The 19,446-nt window shown below is 40.1% G+C and overlaps 1 protein-coding gene across 3 annotated transcripts; it reads left to right on the top strand.

Annotated features, from left to right (window-relative positions):
- Positions 1 to 4,249: 4,249 nt before the first annotated feature.
- Positions 4,250 to 19,413, top strand: FBXL3 (F-box and leucine rich repeat protein 3). 3 transcript variants are annotated; one of them, XM_017829950.1, is made up of 5 exons: positions 4,250 to 4,493; positions 9,066 to 9,429; positions 11,494 to 11,616; positions 14,764 to 14,935; positions 17,031 to 19,413. In XM_017829950.1, exons 2-5 carry the CDS (start codon positions 9,067 to 9,069, stop codon positions 17,672 to 17,674), a joined length of 1,302 nt encoding a protein of 433 aa, XP_017685439.1. In that variant the 5' UTR covers positions 4,250 to 4,493; position 9,066; the 3' UTR covers positions 17,675 to 19,413. The 3 variants fall into 3 exon arrangements, with proteins under 3 accessions (XP_017685439.1, XP_017685441.1, XP_017685440.1); XM_017829951.1 differs by lacking the exon at positions 4,250 to 4,493 and adding an exon at positions 4,919 to 5,194; XM_017829952.1 differs by lacking the exon at positions 11,494 to 11,616.
- The last annotated feature ends 33 nt before the right edge of the window (positions 19,414 to 19,446 follow it).

Here is a 19,446-nt window from a genome sequence, read left to right as displayed (position 1 = left end):
GAGCAGCAACATCCCAGTTCAAGACATTGTTACTCATAAGATTGCTGTCTGTACTTCTATGCCTTTGGGTTTTTTTATACTGTGCCCTGGTATCAAGGCCAGTCCTAATACAAATGCCAGCCCCCTCTTAGAAACAAGTCTCTTGGGGAATTTTTACCACTGCTGGCTTGCTACCCACGTTACCTCCTCAGCCACTGGCAGAGACAGCGAAACTGATTTGCAGGAAGAACCACAGAACACAGAGAAAATTGTAAACCAAAAAACTCTTCTACCAGGATGTTGTTGGGTCAACCTCTCAATGAACTGGTGCTGCCCCTTTCCAGCAGTATTATTCTCCTGTCAGCTGGTGATCCATGGTCCATACCATGGAAAAGATCAGGTGGTGTCTGTGTTGCTGCTTGCATGGCTCAGCACACTCTACCTGTTTGTGTGGCACTCCAAGCCAAAGCCATGCCAGGATACTCCCATATCAGAAGTTCCAGCAAAGGGCAATTTTTTCTGTGTTACCTAACCAAATATAGCAAAGCAGTATGATAGCTTTAACTGATGAAGCAACCATGGGAGACACTCATCTGGGAAGAATTACTGTAGCCTCTATAGACAGAAGTAATATTTAGACATTGAGTTTGGAGGAAACTTTTAAAACAATTTTCTCCAGCTTTTACAGAAGCGTGAGCAACAACATCAAGTAATCAGCCTGTGGCAGTCTGTATCCTGCTGTTGCTCATCTTTACTTTTATCTTTTTATTTTTTAAGGCCATGAGGCCCTAAATTGAGGCCCTCTGGTTTAAGGACCATTTCACTTGTGGCTACATTTTTGGGGGGGGGGGAAGTTACAGCTCCTTTTCTATAAGGTCTTGCTTGTGATAGATAATATTTTATTAGTCCATAATACTACAATCTAACAGCGTAAGAACTTCCTCCCACTAGAAAATCTTCCTGTATAGACATCTTAAGATAATAAAAACAGGAAGTTTCCCAAATTATATCTATTGCTGAAAAACAATCACTTCTTTTGGCATTGTTAAAGAAAAAGTTCTGTTTTCCTTTGCTTTTTTCTGCACAATCTTTTTAGGATTGTCACAGGCATTCTAGACCAGGTCCTTCAGCCTAATATCACACTAGTATCCCCATATTTTTCACAGCTTGTATTTTCATTAAATCAGAGTAGGCTACTCATGCCCCGCAAGCCTGACATACTTTCATCATAGCTGGATCTGGTCTATTTTATTGTTACTTAACTCTTTTCCAACTGCTTCTGTGATTTTCCCCTCTGTATTTTTATCCTAGCCAAATGCCAGCCAGGTTTATTGGGACGGAGCACCGCTGCTTGCTGCAGGCCTGCTTCAGAGCTACTTGAATAGGGCCAGAAAATCAGCACAGATGAGACTTTTCAGTGCTGAAAGCTGCAGCATTTACAATCAAGCCCTGGCATTTGCAACGTTTTTGCAGGCTTCATTAAGCAGGTAATCTATCAGCTGAAATGGGAAGAGGTGTACCAGTACAACCTCAGCCTGATATGGTGAGATCTCCCATTAGACACTGGGCTGTCACTGGCTATCATTCTCCTGGCTTTATGGAAGTGTCTGTGGGCTGTTTCTGATCTTCACATTATGGTAGTAAGGGCTGCTTCAAATCTCTGCCATAAGTGAGTGACTCTCCCACCAGAAAGACTGAAACTTCATAGAGCTTCTCCTTCTGTTTTGTAAAAGTAAAAAATTACAAGGCGGTTTCCTCAATAGTCTCATTTCTGCATACCAGGGCTCAGCACAGGCCCTGGACTTTTTCTGGCACTACTGAGAGTGTACACAAATAAAAATAATTTCACCTTTATCATTTAAAATACTCCTCTCTCAAAACCTCATCTACTCTTAGTTAAGTGATTAATAAGGCAGAGAAACTCCTGAATGAAGACATAACTTGTTAAAGGTGTTTAAGTTGCTGACTAAAGCTTCAAGGTGTCTGGCCACAGCTGGCAACAACACAGCTCTTTCACAGAACAGCCTAGACTTCTCTTGTCTTTGGACCTTTGCTACTTGGACCCTTCTTAACCTGCTGCCACCTATCTTAGCACCAGCTACCAGAGTCCAAAAGCTCTACAAACAGCAGGGCTTTGCCTACCAGCTAAGCCAGAGCCAGCCGGGGGGGCTCATCGGGTGCCAGGAGAGGGTGTCCACACCACCACCTGCCCATAGGTTTTCTGTCATTCAGTTCTGGTAAACTAACTCTGCAGTTCTTGTGCTTTGCCAACAGATGCCACAGACATTTTTGGCAGTGCTTTGCACCACTTCCAGGGCCTGATTCAGACCCAAGGACAGAGCTGCAGATGCCTTTCTAGCTGATTTTGGCTGCTATGTCCCCAAATAGTGTCATGTTCTTTCTGCACTTGTTCTTTTCTCCTGCACACACATACAGTGCCTAAAACATACACAAGCAGTTACAACAAAGCAAATAAGGGCACAGGCATTGGGCCAAACTTTGTTTACTCCAAAGAGAAGGCAGCAAATTGTAACTGCAAGGTACTGTAAGAAGTCCCTCCCACTAAGTCAATACATTGAAACTCAGATAATGCAGTAGAAGTTACCTCAAAATAATGAAATTGCCGCTGTTACATCTCCCAAGACTTCTACACAGACTCCAAAAATATTTGTTATGGTCACATGATGTTCCTTTTTTTTCTGCAGACACCAGAATTTGATCAGAGCAAGTTCCACAGTCACATATTTGCTATTACAAGCATGTCTAAGATGCTTATGAATCTGTTCAAAATGAGGTGATAACTCACCTCTTATTTCCAGATTTTTGCTGCATTTCCTGAAAAGCTGAAGGCTGCATGTAGATTCATAAATACACAGAGAACTATAATGGCCAAGCTTTAGTAAAATAGCTCAAGATATTTTAAATTGGAGAAAAAGAGTTTATTTCCTCATAGAAATTCAAAATGAACATTTCTCACTTAAAAACACTCCTGTTTGTATGCAAGTCTCTTTTTTTTCACTAATAATTTCAAAGAACTAGAAAAGAAAAAAAAACTTATTTTTTAACAGACTTTCAGTATCCAAGGTAATGTATTTATATAAATTGCTTCTCAAAGACCTCAGGTATGGTGATGTTTCAGCAACCACTGAAGAGCTATCATCCTGTTTCAAAGCCATTTTAAGACTGGGGAGAGCACTGGATCACATCCAGTTGTTTCCAAAACACTTAATTACAGGAATTGGGATCATAACAATTCAAGCAGTAATTTATTGTATCTTGCAATAAATGAATAATTAAGTTTTGGGAATCTCAACAACTGTAGAGTTCGGTCATGTGCAGTGCTGAAAAACAACCTGTAAAAATCCACTGCGCAGGCTCGAAGGGTTAATGACTTTTCCCAAATCTTCGCTCCCGAAGACTGGCCATTATCTTATTGGGGTGCATCACATTACCATGTGGGGGACACATGGTAACAAGGCATTTGCAGCCCGTGGGAAATGTCATAAATCACTTTGTTTTCTCTGCCTGGCAGTATCCCAAGCACATCATTTCCCGTGCCTGCCAGCTCCAGGAAGCATTCATGGTTTGCTTTCTCCATTACATCTATTCCTAAGGCTGGCCTGGCACGGGGCTTTCAAATCACAGAGATAATTCGCTGCAGCAGTGAATACCTGGCTCTATTGCTGGTGCTATCCAGTGTGCCCAGGTGGCCAAGAATGCCAAGTCTGACAAGGAGCAGCTGACGGAACTGAGGTTCTTTAGTCTGGAGAAGCAGAGGCTCAGAAGTGACTTTCAACTACCTGAAAAGAGGTTGTAGCCTGGCGGGGGTCGGCCTCTTCTCCTAAGTAACAAGTGACAGGACCAGAGGACGTAGCCTCAAGCTGTGGCGGGGGAGGTTTAGGTTGGACATGAGAAGGAATTTCTTCCCAGAAGGGGTGATTAGATATTGTAATGGACTGGACAGGAAGGTGATGGAGTCACCGTCCCTACAGGTGACTGGACATGGCACTGAGTGCCACGGTCTAGCTGACATGGGGGTGTTTAGTCATAGGTTGGACTCGATGATCTCTGAGGTCTTTTCCAACCCAACTGATTCTGTGATTTCCCGCGGTACCCCTCTATACTTCCCTCCTCCGTTCCTGCCGGAGGCAGGCGGAGCTCAGCCGTGGCGGGGAGGAGGGCAGGGGGCTGGAGGAGGAGCCGCCGCTGTCCCTCACCGGGAGGTGCCGCGGCAGCGGCGGGGCGGGAGAGCAGGGGAGGGACTGCTCCGCCTCACCGCCCGCCCGCCGCCATTTTGGCTGGTCCGCGTCGCTTCCGCCGCTGGGAAGTAAACAGAGAGGGAGGCAGGGAAGGAGCGAGAAGGAACGACGCGGGCGGGACGGGACGGACCGGACAGCCGGGCGGAGGAGGCGGCGCTGGGGTCGACTTCGGCGGAGAGAGCTGATGTGGCCGGAGCGGAGGCGCCAGCGCGGCCCGAGCCCCGGTTAATGCGAAGCGCAGCAGGGAGCCGCCAGGTGAAGGGACGGGAAAGGGGAGGCAGCGGCGGCGCAGCGGGACCTTCCTCAGGGTGCCAGACCTGGGGAGCGGGGCCCGAGCTGCGGGGCCGGCAGAAGTCGGGGACTGTGGGAGCCCCGCGGCGCCGCGCCCCGGGCCAGGGCCGGGCCGGGCCGGAAGGAACCGACCCTGGGGGGATCCTGCGCCAGGAGTAGCGGGAGAGCCTTAAATCCTAGTCCGCCGTGTTTGTGGGGGTTCGCTGCCTCGCAGCCTTCCTGTGGTAGCTGTGATAAATTGTGAAACCTTCCGTTGTGTGCAGCGGGTCGTTCGCGGCGATCGGGGTTGGGTTCGTGTCTGGGCCGCCCCCACTGTGAGCCCGTGCCCCCCTTTAGCGCGTCCCTGCTGTTCCCAGAACAGCCTTTCTGTAAGGGGAGAGCAGTGAGCTCATTGGGCTGGCTCCTGGGGAAGCGTTATCAGGAGGGCGTAAACGGCTCTGCACAGTTTGTTTTGTTTGGTTTTGTTGTTCTTTTTTTTTCTCTTTTTTGAACTGCCGTTGTATTCTGGCTGCACCTTACTCGGCAATAAAAACAATGTTGAGCACGTGCTTTGCTCCTCCTCCTCGGTGGCTGAACTGTGTGATTAGGGTTGGACGTGACTTTTGCAAACAAGATAGTGTGGGTTGCGCCCGGGTGCGGAGTTCAGAAACAAGTCGGTAAAATAGGTGGGGAAACTCACTTGGAAAGTCTTAAGGAGTCAGGCATCGGGATTTCACCCATCTCTCTGCCCTGGTAGAGTTGGGTATTTTTGTTGGTTTGGGGTTCGTTGTTACCATCCTGGCTTTTCTGTCAGGATCATAGAATCTGAGAATTAACTGGGTTAGAAGGGACCTCCGAGATCATCAAGTCCAACCCTTGATCCACTACTGCCGTGGTTACTAGACCATGGCACTAAGTGCCACATCCAGTCTCATCTTAAAAACCTCCAGGGACAGAGAATCCACCACTTCCCAGGGCAGCCCATTGCAATGCCTGATTACCCTTTCTGTAAAGAATTTCTTCCTAATATCTAACCTAAACCTCCCCTGGCACAGCTTAAGACCATGCCCTCTTGTCTTGCTGATAGTTGCTTGGAAGAAGAGACCAACCCCAACCTGGCTACAACCTCCTTTCAGGTAGTTATACAGAGTGATGAGGTCTCCCCTGAGCCACCTCTTCTCCAGGCTGATCTTAGATTCTAAAGTAAAGTTGATTGTAGCAGCAACTTGGAAAAACTGGTCAGTGATATGTGTGTCCTGAGTATGCCAGGGAGAGTTAGAAGCAAGATTGATGGTTCAGGCGTTGGTAAGAAGTGATAAATAATCATCCTTTGAAAAATAGGTTGTACCTATACGGTACAATGCTAGCATGGAATTTTGCATCCATGTGTTCCTCGTTGAAAAGTTGGGCTGGGATTCAAAATGGTTTGATTTTTAGACTATCAGATAGATTAAGAAAGGTGATCTGAACCACGTGTGCCTGTTCCTAGGCAGTATTCCTAAGCCTGTTCCATATTAAATATGCAGAAAGGTTTACTTTCTTAAGTGACCTTATTTTTTTAATAAGTTTCTTCTTGGATGGCTCTGCAGACTTCTGTAGGCAAATCTGCATTCTTTGAATTTTGTATTTGTTTTATTATTACGCATGTTAAGAGGCTGAAAGCAGTTACATTTTTTAAAAACTATGCCAATACTTTAAGTTCTGAAACAAGGTGCCAAAAGTTAGATGACAAAACAGTCATGCAGTTCTTAAAATCATATTTTTTAGTCTTGAGCTTAGACATTTTTTTCTCTTTGGAAAAAGTTCCAACAAGAAAATATTTTTGAAAAGTTACGCTTATTTCTCTTTTTAATTACAAGAGCATCCAAGACGTCAGTAACAAAAAAGTCTGGAATTGGTTTTTTCCCATCCCCTGCTTTTTCAAGCCATGACACTCAGAACATGTAACATCTTATTTTCTTGGAAGAATGGGACCTGAAATTCATCATCAGTATAGCTCTAGTGATGGCTTTATTATCTCTTTTTTTTTTTTTTTAAATTCGCTATTGATAAAAACATGGGACAGTTCCCCACAACTTCCAAGAGTGGGTTTTGATCTGTAACCAGCATATATTTATCTACTTAGAACTCATCCCAGTTAGCTCAGAGGTGCAGACTGAGTTGTCTGTTGATGACCTGGTCCCCTCCTATCAGCACATCTCAGAGGCCTTTTTTCCAGTTTTGTCAGTGGCAGCTCACTCCTGTTTTTTTCTAAAAGGGAGAGAAAAAGTAAAGAAAAAACTCCCCCTACCTTAATGCAGTGATAAAAGTAGCGTACCTAACCAGAAAATTTATGCACATGTATTACCTTACTAACAGAAGATGAGACAGGATCTCTCTGTAAGGAAGACTCGTAGAGCCAAGTCTTAACAGTACCTTGTGTAGCTTTTTCCAGATTAATGAGAGATGGCTTTGGATAGACTTAGACATCAAACACACTGTCCTAAATTTGGCAAGGGAATAGCTTGCCTGTGGTAAATGCTTGTTATAACCTAGTTGTTTGGAATATCTGTTTAGCCTAAAATTTAAAGGAATGTTGCATTTCAAACTTTCTTATTATAAATATTATTCTTGCCCTGTAGTAAGTAAACTGGCTTATTATAAATATTATTGTTGTCCTGTGGTGAGTAGTTATCTCAAACAGAAACATGACAGGCTTGTAGTGGATTTGCTAATTAATTCTTGATTAGTTATAAATTTAATTCAGATTTCATAGTTGCAAAATCCAGTTTCTTTGTATTTTGTTAATTTAAGATGGTTCTGAGTCACTGTTCAGTTTTCTTGCTTTTCTTCTGTTATTGGATCAGTAGCAGAACTCTCTTGGGCAGAAAGCTTGTTCTGGTACACGAGTCATGCTTTGCATAGTCTCAGTAGGGAGCTGTGAATAACAGCGAATAGTTGTCAGGAAGCAAGTAGACATTTTTGCCCACTACTGTTTTCATCTTTTGCTTGCCCCCAGTTGCTACTGGGATTAAAAAATGAAGCTGGAAAAAAATCGAGACAAATTTAGTTCATCAGTCTTTCGTGACAGCATGCTCAGGTTTGCTTGCATCATCTTATCAGTGGCTTCACACCTTAAGTGATAGCTCGCTTCTGTCATGTGAGTAGCTAAGATTAAAGTCTTTTAAAGATAGGTAAGGAGGTGCTGGCTTTGAGAAAAATAATCTGTATGCATTGGATTATAAACAGTATAATTTTTAAGTTACACTCAGTTTTAAGAAGTACTTCCAAACTTTTAGTTACCAGCAGTACATAGCAGGGAAACTTAACTTTCCAGATCCCGGAAGGGCTGGGCATATGATAGTCTCATACACGTGATGGTACTTGAATGTAAACCAGAATGATTTCACTGTGTATGAAGTCTGTGTGTATCTTATAGAAATCAGGAAGATTAGGGGTGCTTATACATGTCAAGCCCATCCCATCCCTGGATTCTCTCATCTTTTTAGAGATTGGAATTGAGCATATTGTAGTTTAGTGTGAGGTCTTATTCATAGCTCTTCAGGACGTGATCTGCATCCTGTTGAGGCTTTTAAAAATCAGATGCTAAGTTCAGTTGTAAGATGGCATGTACAAAAGAACACATTTTGAACAAAACCCAATGCTAGATTTATTTCAGATGTGTGTAGTGGTAGGGGGTTTTCTCTTTAATAATGTAACATAAGGTAGAACTTTAGTTTGTTACATCATTATTGAAAAAGTATATGCTGTGGAGAGTGAGATAACCTTTTGCCTCAGGCTTGCTGAATTTGATATAATTTTGCAGAAAGTTTTCTGACCCTTCTGTAAACCTTTTTTGTGGGTTAAAACTTCCAGGCTGTTACTGGAAATCTTTCATAATCCCTATTTCCTAGTTAGTTGACAAAATGAAAGCACACCAGTGTTCTTGATGAAATATGTTTTCAAGGATACTGATTTAAAACAGATGCCTATTGAATTAATGTCATTTAAATAAATAAATACATTTTAAAAAGAAAATGTCTGAGGGAAAAAAATATTTGGTCAGCTACAACAACATCTGCAGTATGCAGTGCCTGCAAGGCTGCATACAGTCTTTATTTACTTCCTTACCTAATTTTTTCCTCCACAGTTTCGAGTGTTGTTTCTAATGAATAGGACTGGGGCAGCAATATGAATGTCAGTGTTCAAAAAATTGTTTAGAGTATTATCTTTGGATTTAGTAGAACAGTAGAGCGATAATCAACAAAACAGTAAAACAAATTAGGTTCAAAATGTTCTCAAGCACAAAAATAAACCACTGAGAGTGAATATTATAAATGGGTTGGCACTGTTAATGATTAAAGAAGTAATATTAAACATATCAGTTTAGATGATAATATTGTTTCTAGACTACTACTTCGGTTTCATTGTTACTTGGGTTTTTTCCCTTTTTATATGACAGGGAAAAAAAACCTGCAAAAGTGTCGTTGCAAAAAAACATCCTTTTTCACCTTCATAGTTTTCTATTAATATTGTTCTCAGCTCTGTTCTCAGAATTTTTTTTTATTATTTCTGTAGAATGAAACGAGGAAGGAAAACTAATGAGGCCAACAACAGTTCATTGGGAGAGACAACTGAGAAGGAAACCAAGAGACACAAGGTTACAGAGAAGAAAACCATCGTTGTGCAGAGTCCTGACTGGGCGAACCTGCTTCAAGACGTTATCCTGCAGGTGTTTCAGTACTTGCCCCTTCTGGATCGTGCTCATGCATCCCAGGTCTGCCGAAGCTGGAACCAAGTGTTTCATATGCCAGATCTCTGGAGGTGTTTTGAGTTTGAACTGAATCAACCAGCTACATCGAACTTGAGGACTACACATCCTGAACTAATCAAGCAAATAATAAAAAGGCATTCCAATCACCTGCAGTATGTAAGCTTCAAGGTAGTGTATTTTATAGGCTTTTTAAAAACCATTTTTATTTTAGAAGAAATACGGCATTGTAGTAAATGGCCTTGTTTTCCAGCTTAGTATACTGAAGAAATGGGTTCTCTAAATAGACATGTGGACATGGAGGTTACCTGCTAATTAATTTGTCTCTTTTAGGTGTATTTTCAGGACCAAAACCTGGAATAAATCCTGAACATACCTTTTCACTGCCTTAATTCTGTTAGACAGAAATTTCTTTGTTTGGTGGTGTGGTATTTTTGATTTTTATTTTTTTTCCCATTTTTCTTGTAGCAGCTTAGCTGCTTAAAATTCTGCCTCAGTGAGTGGACAGAAATACTTCGGTTCTGATACAACTGTATGTTTGGGTTCCTGCCTCAGAATTAAGTTTGATCAAGATGCATAAATTGAGCATTCCCCCATTTCACATCCTGTAGGGAGTTGGATCTAATATTCATGGTAAGAAAACATCTAATATGCGGAGAGTGACTTCAGTACTATTAGTCAGCAACTAGTGGTTTTAATATTAAATTGTATGGGATTGTCTACTCAGCACAACTGTGTTTCAGTTAACTGAAAAAGTACATGGAATTTGCACAGGATGGTGTGTGTACTGATTGTGCCTGGCTGAGAAGTACCATTTGGTGAGAATTGGTTCTGTTAACACCATGGAATTGTTTTCAGCAGATGAAAACCTTTAGTGGTAGCTTACCTATCACTGTGTTTTGGAAGGGTGCTGTGAAACTTGTGGCAGTGTATGCATCAGCTGTGTGAGAAGTTTGGAAAGGAAATTACTTCTGCAGCAAGACAAACGTACTAGTTTATGAGATCAGGCAGTTCTAATGTAGGAATCATCAGCATGTGGGTAGCTGAGGCACCTCTGCCTGATCACGTGTATTGCTACTGCTTGATTCCAGTACCAGATACAAGCTGTTATCGCAAGGTTTGCCGGGCTTTTATCAGCGTCCAAATAAAAAAAACTTAGAGCTGTAGTGGAATGACCTTCCAGTGTCTTTTCTGCTGTCTGCATTTCTTTACAGTAAGTCATTTTGAAGAATTTCAGATGCCTTTCTTTGGCAGGGCAATACTCTCGCATCATTTCTTGAAATTGTTGCTTCAGTTGTCCTTCAGTGTTGCAGAATACACAAGGTACACTGACTGACTTACTCTGTAAAGGCTGAAAACATGAGGGGTGTCTGTTGTAGGCAAGCAAGATTGGATTGTTGACAATGGAGGTTTTTCAGTGTGTGTTTGAGCAGAAAATGAACATTCATTGGATTTACATCTATTGCTGACAAGGTAGTGTGGCTTATGGTAGGCTTAAATTTGATCCTGTGATCAAGCTTTATACTGTTCTATAGGTTTGCAAAGCCTACTGTGTGTAAGGGGTTATTCAGAAAGCATGTCTGAGTGTCAGGGGAAATCCACTGGAGACACGAGAAGTGACTGGGTTGTATAGCAAACTGACTAATGAAGGGTTTGGGGTTTTTGTTTTTGTGGTGGTTTTTTTTTTTTAGTTTTGGGTTTTTTGGTTTGGTTTTTTTTTTGGTAGATTATCCATTGCATATCTGTTGTGGTATTAACGATGAAGGGCCAGTCATACAGGTTCATATGATAATGCACCTAACTCTCCAGCAACTCAATGTTATGAACTCAGTCACTGTAAAAAGAAGCAGTTTTTGCACCCAGTAAAGGATTTATAGAATTCCTGCATTTTAGTAAGGAAGAATGTAAAGAGGAGTTGGAGTAGGCTCTGGACCCAAATGAACCTCCACTTCCTTATTATTTGATGTGGATTGAGTATCTTGAAACAAACTGTGTAGTTGACCCCTCACCGTGCTATATTTTACCAAAGTGTTTAGTAAAGTAGTAAATTTTTAGCAAATTATTTTGGATTTTTTGTATATACTTTTTGGAAAAAAAAGAATGATGTTGATGGATTGTCAGTGAGGTGTTTTGTGAGGGTTTTTTGACATCACATTTCAGAAGGTAAAATGAAATAAGAAGTTAGAATATGTTTGATGCAGTGCTTTCTGAATTTGCAATCCATTTTGTTTTAAGGTGGACAGTAGCAAGGAATCTGCAGAAGCAGCTTGTGATATTTTATCCCAGCTTGTGAATTGCTCTCTGAAAACACTTGGGCTAATTTCAACTGCCCGGCCAAGCTTCATGGATTTACCAAAGGTATTTTAATATGAATATTTTTCTATTGCAGAGCATTGCAGTGTTTCATACAATACTTCTATAACTTTATGAAAAGTTCTATCATAGGAATATGGATCTTTGGTAAAGAAAACTTTATTACTGGACTCTATTAAAGGGAGCAACTGAGATGTACTGCAAGGATATCTAAAGTTCCACTTATTCTCTGAATCATGTGAGATCTTAGGCCTGACCTTGTTCTTTCAAGTCCTCCTGTCTTTTGACCCCAATGTAGAACTGAACAGTGTGGTGCAAGTCAAGAGGCTAGATGCTTCAGGTCTGTGTAATTGTGCTGTGGGGGATGTTTAGGACACAGTGATAATCAAATGAGGGGTAGAGTTTTATTCCTGGGGACTTGCCATAGGGCTTGTATGATCAGTGAGCTCTCTTTTGAAAACAACGTGGTCGTGATTTTCAATATGTCATGTCATGCAGTCAAGCATCAGCTTCTTAGGTGAAGTGCAGTGTATTTCTGAAATTTTCAGTCAGATTTTTACCTTGCAAGTTTAACAAAAATCGGATCTTGTTAGAAGGCATCTGATCTACAAGATAACAAATCTCTTACACATGCTCCTAAAGAATTCCTGCTAGTGAGGTATACTATTGCTAAGGAGCAGGAGAGTGGTTGTGAAGGGCCAGACACAACTAGACTATTAGCTAGATCCTAGTGATGTCATTGCTGGTGATGGCACAAGGACAAGGAGGAACTATAGACAGCCAAGGGAAAGGAAGTAGGCTATAGGGCTTAAGCAAGGTTACCTACAGAAGGATTATCAATTACTGTCCCTACCAGTGGTCACAGCCACATCATGTAGTTCTCTTGAATATGTATTTTTAATCCTTGATTTTTTTCAAAGAGGCTTTTTAGGTATTTAACTAGTTTTGGTATGATTTTTTTCCTTTTTTGAAGTGCTTTGAATTGTGATGACAAGAAAACCTGAATGTAGTGAAAACAATCCACATTCTCAGTGTGTTAAGAATACTTTGTCCTTTCAGCTCTTGCTTATTGTTTTCTTTCTTAATCTGAATGTTGTTGTAGCTCTCTTATTTAGCTGTCTTTCAAGGGATATGTTATGGTCCTATTCTTGCTGAGTAATTATTTGTAGTTATTCATGCTATGGTCTTAGCTTCAAGGCTTCTAAAATACAGGCTTCCTGGTTTTGTTCCCAATAGGTTTACACATGGTCTTTTAAAAAATGTATTCAGAATGAGCCAAAATTAGCTCTAGGCGTAAGTTACCTTTTGATGTTTACTTCCCAAATAATGCTGTCACTGGCATATGGGACCAGCAGTGATTTTAAAAATTTCCTGGACCACTAATGAAACTAAAGAATTGAGTTGGACCATGGCTAAATTCTTGAGGGAAGCCTTTAGTAACAGGCCCATTAGATGAGAAGCACGCAAAGATGAACGGATTTGAGAAATGGGTAATATTATACAGTGGTTTGGGGTTTTTTTATGGTGTATTTTTTAAAAATTATTTTTATCATACTGTATAGGAGGTCTGAACTACTTTGGATTATCCTTATCAGTGCTCTTCTGTTTTCAAGTAACAACATGACATTGGGCAAATGTTTGTAAATCGTTTTTAGCACGGTGTTGCTAGTCTTTTCACTAAGTGCATTCTACATAAATCTTTTAAAGAATCATATTATAGGCTACATATGTGGCAGTATTGAAAAGATGGGCTTTTACACGTTGGGATACTGCCTGTTTTCCGATAGCTCTTCAAACTAGAAGTTTCGAGTTACTTGTTTTTACAAACGTGGTTAACTTTCTTTGCCTTTTTATTTAACAGCCTTCTTAGTGAAGGGAATTAATTTCTAAATATAGAGAATAAAAACACAGTGCTAATGCTTTCAGAATACAGAGTGGAAATATTATTAAAATATTATTAAATATTAATATATAATTAAAACATGAACATATTTTATAATATAAATTATATTAAAGCACCTTTTCTTCTGTACGTAACATATGTAATCAGCATATCGCCAGTAGAATTGGAGCGATCCCTAAAGCCAAAGTGCCTAAAGATTCTGAGTTGAACTTGTTTCCATTTGTATGAACAGACTCCGAAAGTTTGTGTTAGCATGAAAATATTAATTCCTTTTCTAAATCTAATTGTGTGTGAGTTTTATCAAAATTCACAAACGTATCAGGTAAGAATGAACGAATACTGTTGCCAGGCCTTCTCTCATATAATTGTATTTAGGACTTGTGCATGAGGCTCAGAGTGAAACAGTATTGGAATCAAAGTAGCAGGTCATTTTATGGAAACTTAATGTAGGACAAGGAGAAAATACCTTTTTTATGTCTTCTGTTCACTCAGTCTTGTAAGAAATCATGAAGATAAGCTAATTATTCACTTCCTACATATTGCAAGTGGTTTCTACAAGCACTGCTGTATCTGCTCCTTAGTCTGTGTTTCCCAAGTTAAAGGTGCCTTGGACTCTGTCTTTACTAATAGGTTTCAGTGGTTATGTAAAAATGCTGAGGAGCAACTTTGAGCACTGGACCTACATTATCTATGCTGCTTAATTGGTAATTAATTGGTCACTTGCTCCTTGGCTCCGTTTGGACCACTCCAGTGAGCAGCTTTCCAAGATAAATCCATTCAAAACCTAAATCCTCTAGGTGGGTGGTAGGCAGGGATTGGTATCATTTGCTTCAAATACATTACAGGGTTGCCACTCCTGACCTGATTTGCATCTCACCAGTGCAGTACAACTTGCCATCTGGGAATTCCTCTTCTAGAAGATGCTCTGTTTAGAGTGTGACTTGCAAATTATTCTCAAAACTAGGGCTTCTGGGCTTTCCCTTTGCTCATGGTCTTTCTCTGGATTTAAATTTGTACAGTGAATTGTCCAGGGTCAGGTTCTGGATTTGCATTTAATGTTAGACATTCTGATTTGCCCAATACATAGACTAATAGCAAAAAGTTATTACACTTCCTCTACTAAAAAATGTCAGATTTAGTATTAATTTTAGTTATGCAATATCAAAAGAATGCTTTTTTGGCAAATGCTGTCAATAAATACAAGAAAACTAAGATTGCAGTGTACAGTATAAAACCACTGAGATTTTTACTTGAGATTCTGCTTCATTTACACTTTCTTTTTTTTCCAGTCTCACTTTATTTCTGCACTGACAGTGGTGTTTGTAAACTCCAAATCCCTCTCTTCACTCAAGATTGATGATACACCAGTAGATGATCCATCTCTCAAAGTGCTCGTGGCTAATAATAGTGACACACTCAAACTGTTGAAAATGAGCAGTTGTCCTCATGTTTCTCCAGCTGGTAAGCTGCTGTGGTTCTGTGGTATCGTTCGGGGTTTTTTTGTTGTTGTTCCTTGGGGTTTTTTTATGATGCATGCATTAAATTCTGTCTGAATTTAATGGGGAGGGAGGATGAATGTGGTATTTGCAGCACCTGTCACTGAAGAAAGTTCTTTCAACTGGAGGTCAGGCCATCTGTCCTGCCACTTGCAGAGTGACTACTGAGCTAATAGTGCATGTCTGTTGTGGGCAAACAACTAATCTCATGTGGAACTTAAAGAGTATGTATTGGCTTAATAGTGCACTACTTTTGCAATGACTAAGTATTCCAGTATAGTCAAGCTTTTTGGAATGCGACTTCCTTTTCCACATTTTATTATGTGTGGGTTTTGACTGTTGCCATATCATGGATTATGAAGACGCTGCTTTAGTCATTCTGAAGGAAAGCAGTTTGATCTCTTGCTGGAGAATAAGTGCAGACAGCATCAACACAGCGGAGATGAGACTGAGCTCTGCAGAACTTCTGCCGTTACCAAAGCGTTAACACTCTGTGTCAGTAGCAAAAATGAAGTCTGCTTGTAGCAGAATGAAATGACTCAAGATTGCATAAACCTTCGGCAAATGTTAATTCTATGAACTTCAACAATGCACAGCAAGTTTAAGATTTATTCACAGCCTGTCAGCTTAACACTTAGAGTTTTTCACTGAGAAATGGAAGAGGAATTGTAAATGAGATGCTGGCAACTTAGTTTGATTCCTCTTCTGAGGATGAGTGGAAACTACTATAGTAATCACAAGTTTCTTCATGCAAATATATTGCAGTTGGAAGTGTTAGGTATATTATGTGTAAAATTCACCAGCAGGATTCCTAATATGTGGGGAAAACTGTACTATAGAAGAGGGTGTGTTATTGTAGTGATAACAAACAAAACAGACTTCATACCTTTTGCAGGTGTAGCTCTCAGACAAAACCTCGTGTTTGGTTTTGTATAAAAAAAGTCCTGAAAGTGCAGGTTTGTTATGCAGCAGATTGGTCCAGCAAAGTGTTCACCGGCACGTTAACTGTGATGTCATTTTGTCCAAAGCTTTGTAATCATAGACAGGGGATTGCTTAAATTGGCTTTTCTGACTTGAAATTGTTTCTTGAGAATCTTTGTGTCTGAGAAGTATATGAGCCATAATATGTCTGTCAGGAGGAATGTTAAATGCTATGTTCTCAGCCCCTCTATTAATGGAAAGGCCGTATCCCACATTTCACAGGTTTCTGGGTCACATGAAATGCAGAGGACTGGATGCTTTTCTTAGTGCTTTTTATTTTTTTTCAGTACTGTTACCAGTATAGTACCATCACTTCTATGTACAAATAGGATAAGTGGAAACCTTAGACTGAACTGAAATCTTTTTGTTAATTTGTTTTTGTCTTCTGTGAGCAGCAGGTCATATTAATTCATTAAAGGGAGAGTCTGGAAATTGCTGTTCTAGAAATTACTGCTCCCAATTTTTAGTGTTTTGCCGCCTTTTTTTGCTGTAGCTTTTCCAGATTTGAATATTTATGCTTTGTTAGAAAGAACAAATGCTGACTGCAGCAGCTTCTGTTTTTAATTAAAATCTAGCATTGATTTTACGTTTGCTTTCTGCAGGCGACAAACTTTTTTTCACAGTTGCTTTGTTGGCCACAGAGGAGACAGCACAGGCTAGGGGAATACTTTTATCATGAGTAAGGACCTTTTACAAAAATGAAGTTTTTGTAAGACCACAAATATGTGGTCTTACAGCAGGGCAGAACAGTCAGAATATGCTATCTTTATATTTGTCCCTTCTGTTTATATATTTGTGAACTTCTTTGTTTCCCGAGCAAAATAGCGATGTAGTCGCATTGTGCATGTCTGTCTTGAACTGTGTAGGTGCAAAGAGGTCACAAGGTCGTGCTTGTGAAAAAGATTAATTTTCACATTGTCCAGTATGATTTTGTTTTGATGTTAGGTCTTGGTTACATGTTAAAATAGGTGGTCTTTGCACTCTCCTGACGTACATAAACAAATGCACTCCTATGTTTCTTGTTCAGTTATTAGTACATTTATCTGTGCAACCCCTCTCATAATGTTCTGTTCTGCCAGGTATCCTTTGCGTGGCTGACCAGTGCCATGGCTTACGTGAGTTGGCCCTGAACTACCACCTGCTGAGTGATGAGCTGCTGCTTGCTTTGTCTTCTGAAAAACACGTCAGGTTAGAACACTTGCGCATTGACGTTGTCAGTGAAAACCCTGGGCAGACTCAGTTCCACACGATTCAGAAGAGCAGCTGGGATGCTTTCATCAAGCATTCCCCTAAAGTAAATTTAGTAATGTACTTTTTCCTGTACGAGGAAGAGTTTGACCCGTTCTTTCGTTACGAAATACCTGTCACTCACCTTTACTTCGGAAGATCAGTAAGCAAAGACGTACTCGGCCGCGTTGGAATGACGTGTCCTCGGCTGGTTGAACTGGTGGTGTGTGCCAATGGATTGCGGCCGCTGGACGAGGAGCTGATCTGTATTGCCGAGCGGTGCAAGTACCTGTCGGCGGTTGGCCTAGGAGAATGTGAAGTCTCTTGCAGTGCCTTTGTTGAGTTTGTGAAGATGTGTGGCGGTCGTCTCTCTCAGCTTTCTATCATGGAGGAAGTTTTGATTCCTGATCAGAAATACAACTTAGAGCAGATTCATTGGGAAGTTTCAAAGCATCTCGGTAGAGTGTGGTTCCCAGACATGATGCCCACATGGTAAAGTCCTTAAGAGACTCCAGGGCAGATGGAATAGCACCTTAAACCCAAGCTTACCATACTGCAATAAAAGCTTATTTAATAATATAGATTTTACTGCAAGTTAATTCACTGTTTGATTAGAAAATTAATTTTTCTTTTAAAAATTATTTTTGAACTCCAGATCCAAAAATAGAATTCACAGTTCCAAAACCTGTTTTCATCGAAACAAAAGTGAGGTTTGTTTTAGATTTGATCTTTTTCATTGAAAGTGATCTCAAATGTTTTTGGAAATAAAACAAAAGTATCTAAAATATTGAAATACCTGCAAAATACCAGTTTTAATATGCTGTCCTTCTTTGATTTAGATAGTAGTATCGAACGCAACCAGATTTGATCTTAAAAAACCAAAACAAAACTCCAACTAAATTGCATGCTTTTGTTGCAGACTGTAGCATTTCTAATCCAGTCACCTAGATGACAAGATCAAGTTTATAAGTGTTTAGTAGCCTGTGAAATATACACATTGTTATATAAAAATCATAAAAGGCAAGAGAAATACACAGTAATAACAGTTTAGACAACTCAAATAGTAAGTTTGCTACCTTATTCAAACAGTAGTGTGAGCTACCAAAAGCAGTGTGGGGTTTTTTCCCCTCCTCTCTACGCATTTTAATGTAGTTTGCTTATGGAGTCTCAGATCTGCATCTAAACCTGTTTTAAGGTACTTTATGTCTAGCTCAGGAAGCGAAAAGCATTCTGGGGGAAAATGTAGATACATTGTATTTAAAAATTAATTGTAGTTAATGAGCTTTTCTTGCACATTAACCAGCTTGGCAGCATACAGTGAGATGGAATAATGTACAGTTTATGAAATGAACCCAGCAATGTTATTCTCATGACATGGGTGTGAATAAGGTGAGATAAGAAAGGTAAAATTTGAATGGTGACCAAGAACCTTTTCACAAAATCTTAGACCTTTTGGCTGCTTTCAGTTTGAGAGAAATGACATTGTAACAGTTGCTTAAGCTGTATAAACTAACTGTATACTGTAAATCTGTTTCAGAAATGTTTATGTACAAAGTGGATGTTTGATAGATAATCATTTTGTATACCTTTAATTCAGCTAGTTCTGTCAGTTCATAATATTTAAAAACCCAAAAGGAGTAAACTTGGTGAAGTAGAGCGATAGGCAAAAATTTGTTTTGAACATTTGATAAATCAGTTTTATTAAAGGAAATTTTTAGTCTGTAAGTGGTGTAGGCAAGACATTGCCTGTTATCTGGATGTGGCTTGTGACTTCATTTCTTGCTGCCAACAGTTATTTTCTCTTTGACGTTCCTGATTGGTAACACTAAAGTGTTGACGTGACAGCTGCATGTCTGGCAGGTGTGGTCAGCCATCAGCAAGGCAGAGCTGCTCGGGCTGCAGGCTGGGCTGAACTCTCGCTTGAGCTGTACAGCTCCTTCTGGTAGTAAGTAGATTTCCTTCATTTCTGATTTCAGTAATGTTTAACCAGATGTATAGCTCAGTGTAATACACTTATAAGTGTATTTAAGTTCATAACTATATTTTGAGCAAACAATGCTCAGTGGACTGGACATCTTTACAGAGGAATTAGATGTTTCTGTAGAGCTTTGATTTAAAAATTGCATTTTATGAAATACGCGGGTTTTGTATTAGAATTTGTTAAATTAATGTAATACTATAATTTGCTTTTATTTGTATAAAAGGTGTCAATATATTTAGTCCATAAAAGTAAAAGAGCTCCATGTTTTTTGTAATCTGACTCTCAGA

Source organism: Lepidothrix coronata, unplaced genomic scaffold (genome assembly GCF_001604755.1).
Source record: "Lepidothrix coronata isolate B3197 unplaced genomic scaffold, Lepidothrix_coronata-1.0 Scaffold172, whole genome shotgun sequence".
In the NCBI taxonomy this organism is placed as follows: Eukaryota; Metazoa; Chordata; class Aves; order Passeriformes; family Pipridae; genus Lepidothrix; species Lepidothrix coronata.
The sequence above is the reverse complement of the archived record's forward strand: the minus strand, read 5'-3'. Positions and strand labels throughout refer to the sequence as shown.